The sequence below is a fragment of the Arachis ipaensis genome, chromosome B03 (assembly GCF_000816755.2).
Source record: "Arachis ipaensis cultivar K30076 chromosome B03, Araip1.1, whole genome shotgun sequence".
Lineage (NCBI taxonomy): Eukaryota > Viridiplantae > Streptophyta > Magnoliopsida > Fabales > Fabaceae > Arachis > Arachis ipaensis.
The window spans coordinates 7,309,166-7,313,776 of NC_029787.2; the positions used below are offsets into that span (position 1 = coordinate 7,309,166).

Sequence of the window (4,611 nt, forward strand, 5' to 3'; positions counted from 1 at the left end):
TATAAATAATAGAATAAAGTATATTAAATTGGTTTCTTATATTTGACGTAATCTTGTTTTGTTTTTTAAGGTTTAAAGTGTTTTATTTGAATCTAAAAAAAGTTTCATTTAATTTTAATTCAGTCACACTGTGAGGTCAAAATAAAATAATTAACGAATTGTCATACATGATAGCAGTACAAGAATAAGGTCGATAATCTAAAGAACAAATATAAATTCTAGAGACACAAAATAAACCGTGGATGCATCAATATATTTATTTATCATTTTTCTTACAATTTAAATGAAATATTTTCTATAGGCTAAAGAGAATGATAAATAAATGCATTGATGTATATACGGTTGATTTTGTGCCTTTGAAACTTGTACTTGTTCTCCAAATTATTGACTTTGTTTTTATACTGCTGTTATATAGGAAATTCCGTTAATTATTTAACTTTAATCTCACGTACATTAAAGCTAAATGAATTTTTTTTTAATTCAAATAAAATAGTTTAAATCTTAAAAACTAAAATAAAATTACGCCCAAATATAAGGACCAATTTAATACTTTACTCTAAATAATAATTAGATATAGGGAAATTAAAGGAAGAGTGCGTGGCCTTTCTCTTAGCCATGAAGAAAATTAGTTGCGGATTCATGGGACATGTTGCTATTATTGAATAGTGATGGTTATCCACAAATTTCACTACCAAGACAAATTATTTTAGAATCTAGCTAATAAATATCCTAAAGATATTAACTAAGATATTAAATATAAAAGTTTGAAATAAAAAGGTAACAATTTCAAACTTTTAAAATATTTATCATATAAAAATGTATACATACAAAAAGAAATCTTACATATGTAATTTTAATTAGTGCTCTTAAGGCATTTGTTTTGCTATAAAAATCTATAATTTTGCACGACTCGATTATATATATAATTATTAATACACATATCTTATATGCATCTAATCTATACTCTTAATATTATATATATACATATGAAATAGTAATATATAATTATATATATTAATGATCTTAATTATTTAAAATTTTATATTTATTTATTACATATAATTTTGATGTAAGACATAAATAAAAAATTTATAATTTAATGATATATAACAATATATAAAATTGATCTTTTTAAATATTTTATAAAATATATAAGTTATAATTTATTGATATAGAATTATAGATTATGTATTTATGTTTCTATTATTTGAGCCAGCTCGTGAGCTTTCAATGAGTCGAGCTTGAGCTTAAGAAATAAGCTCGATTATTAATGAGTCAAGCCGTGAGCCAAGCTCAATTTTTGTGAGCCGAGCTTGAGCTTGGTCTAGCTCGGCTCACTTCCAGCCCTACCCTCAGCCCGACAGGTTAAGGACTAATCCGTCGCGGATTGGAACTTTATTTAAGGGTCAATGGATTGCTGCATGCACAAAGCAGGATTCGAATTCCCAACACTTACTTAAGCGGACGAGTGAGCTGACCACTCGACCAAGCCAAGTATACATTATAAGCCTAATCATTACTTTTGTCCTTAAGTTCATTCATCAATTTAAGCATGATCATGTTTAAGAATAAAATAACAATATATGCATATAATGATTGCTACAAAAAGCATTATAAAGTAAATTTTAAATTATTTTATACTTAGAAGGTAAATAACAAATAAATTGTATAGCTTTTCCTTTTTAGTATTACTTTATTTTTGATCTTGTAACATGAAGAAATTTCAGGTGCTGTTGATAGCCCCTAATTAGGTTCAACACTTTGCAATCAAGAAAACAAAGTGCATTATTATTCGATTAAATAAATAATTTTCATTGATCTTATTTATACAATAAACAACACAAATATAATATAATGATAGTGGTAAACAAAATCATGATTCTGTGTCTTTAGTTGTTATAACATCTATATTGAAAACCGTACTAATTTAATTTAGTATTGAATTAATATTATTCTCTTTGCTATCAATCCTTTTCCACATATGCTTCATTTTTTAGAAGAATCTATCTCCATTAACTTAAAGCATATCTTTACCGAAGTAGGTGACTAACTCAATAATAGTTAATAAAGATCTTTTTTTTTTTCAATCTCGCTACGTTGCCAACACTATTTCTGTCAACTTCTGCCAACTCTTATTTATGATGATGTTTAATGGAAGTGTCTTTGTGAATGTGTCTAATAAAAATGTCTTTTTTATGGTGGTATCTAATAAAAATATCTTTATATATGTATTTTTTAGATGTGCCTTCTTATACATGTGTTTAAAATATAATAATTAATTATTATTGACAATAAATTGACAGATAGTATATTAATACCTTATATTTTTTTTTTTGTCTTTAAACCAAAGATTGTTTTGTTCACACTAGGTATACATTAAAACTTGTTAAGAAGTGGTAAGAGCACTTGTGGATCTTTAATTGTAAAATATTTAAAAATAAAAATAAAAAATTTATAGTATTTTAGTCATTTTATAAATTTTAACAATTCTCTTTAATAACAACTTTAAAACTTTATTATGTGGAATGTGGATATGCCACTAATCTTGTTTAGTGCATGACTTATTGTCAAAAAAGGAGACACCTTGATAAAACAACAAAAAGTGAAACTAAAGTAGATAAAGGAAATAATTACACCAAAAAAAATATTAAAAAAAAAATATTTTTAAAGAAATATTTTTTCTGAAAAAAAAAAAGAAAGATAAGATTCCATTTCCACCCTATAAATAAAGAGCAAACAAGAGGAACTAAAAAAACCGTCTTCCAACAAATCAAAAAAACAGAGGAGCTCTGTTTCACTCACTCCATCACTCACTCACTCTTCACTTTCTTTGTTTTGTTTCTATGCTTCAAAGTGCAAGAACTGCCGCAGTGATTTCTCTCTTCTATGCTTTCAAATACATGTTTAGTCTCACTGCTATTCACAAGCTTCCATCCCCTTTTGAGTGAGAATTATTTTAAAAGATAAAAAAAAAAGTTACTTCTCTGTTAACCAAAAAAAAGCACTTTCATAATTCACATAGCTCTTAACACCTTTTGAGCAATGGATTCATTCAGTTTCCATAATCTTCAAGCTGAGAAAGCCAACGCAATCCTTAAGAATCGCAAGCTTCGAAGGATCACAGGCATATTACGCTTCCTTGAGGTGTGTGTTGTTCTAGTTTTGATCTCAAGGCTCTCTCTACGCCTCCCGGTTGCAGTTAAGACCTCGAGTGAGTACTTTAGGGACTTGTCCATGTTTGTTAACAATCCTCGGTTCGTTTTCCTCATTGGAAACGCAATCATCATCGCTCTTTTTGCTCAGTCGGGGCAGTTTTCGGCTCAAGGCTCTAGGAGAAAAGATTCGGAGGACGATCTTTACCAAGAATTTCTCCATAATGCAACAAAGAAACAGAAAGTTCAAGAAAAAAAACTAAAAAACAGAGCAAAACAGGGGATAGAAACAGAGGATCCCATCGAAAACATCAAAAATCAAGAAAAGGAGGGAATAAAAAGTGACGATAGCACAAAGAATAAAAGAATCAATAGAAACATGGTGAAACACCAAGAAAACAATGGGATATTTTTAAGAAAAGAAGCGAATTTTGGCTTAAGGAGCAAAGGAATTGATGTTGGAAATAACAAGTGTGATGTAGAGAAACAGAGCATGGAAACAGGGGAAGTGAATAATTGCTTGGAGATGAAGAAATATAGAAGGTGTCAAACAGAGATTCTCCCCCGTGCGAACCGCAACGAGCAACGAGGTGGCAATTTACGACGGTGTGAAACAGAGAAGAAAATCAAAGCTATTGTACATGCTCCTACTAAAGAGGAGGAAGAAGAAGGAGATTCATACCCTGAAGATAACATGAGCAATGAAGAATTTCGCCGCACCATTGAGGCCTTCATTGCAAGACAACAAAGGCTCCGAAGAGAAGAAGAAAATTACTCTCTAGCTTGAAACCTTTTCAATTTTGAACTTGAAAATAGGAGGGAAAGAAAGGGAAGATATTGTAGAAAATATGTAAATAAAGTGCTGAAAAAATGTATCAATAGGTTATTGGGGGTGTTGTAGTGTATGAGTAGGTTGTTAATCAAGTTTAGAATAATGGGATTATTTTTACTCCACCTATTATTGTGTAAATATTGTATAAATTTAGTGTATGAATAAGAGAATTAAAGCATGTATTCATATTTCATGATGGTAAATACCATGGTCCCTTGTCCAGAGATATTCAATTAGAATATTGAAATTAAAAAATTATATTATGAGTGAAAAATTACTAAACTAGATAAAGATTTATCAATTCCATTTAAGTTGGTCAAATAGTTAATTTAATTGTCTGCTTAAATAAATATCGAAGTTTAAATTTTGTCTTATGTATATATCAATTTAGGTGGAAACTCAGGTGCAGTCGACTTCACGTGAAGTTGATACTTGAAAGCCGTTAGATGATTTGACTGATTTGACTAAATTTTCATCTAACGCTCTCAAATATCAACTTCACGTGAAGTGACTTCACTGGAGTTTTCACCATAAATTTATTAATTAATAATAAATCTTTAAAAAAATTTAAATTTATGATGAATTAATCTTAAAAAATATTGTAAGAAATTAAAAAAAAATTCAGTA

The 4,611-nt window shown here is 28.8% G+C and overlaps 1 protein-coding gene across 1 annotated transcript; it reads left to right on the forward strand.

Annotated features, from left to right (window-relative positions):
- LOC107628868 lies at positions 2,740 to 4,187 on the forward strand. Its single transcript, XM_016331490.2, has one exon. The coding sequence runs from the start codon at positions 3,043 to 3,045 to the stop codon at positions 3,937 to 3,939; it is 897 nt and encodes a 298-aa protein (XP_016186976.1). The 5' UTR covers positions 2,740 to 3,042; the 3' UTR covers positions 3,940 to 4,187.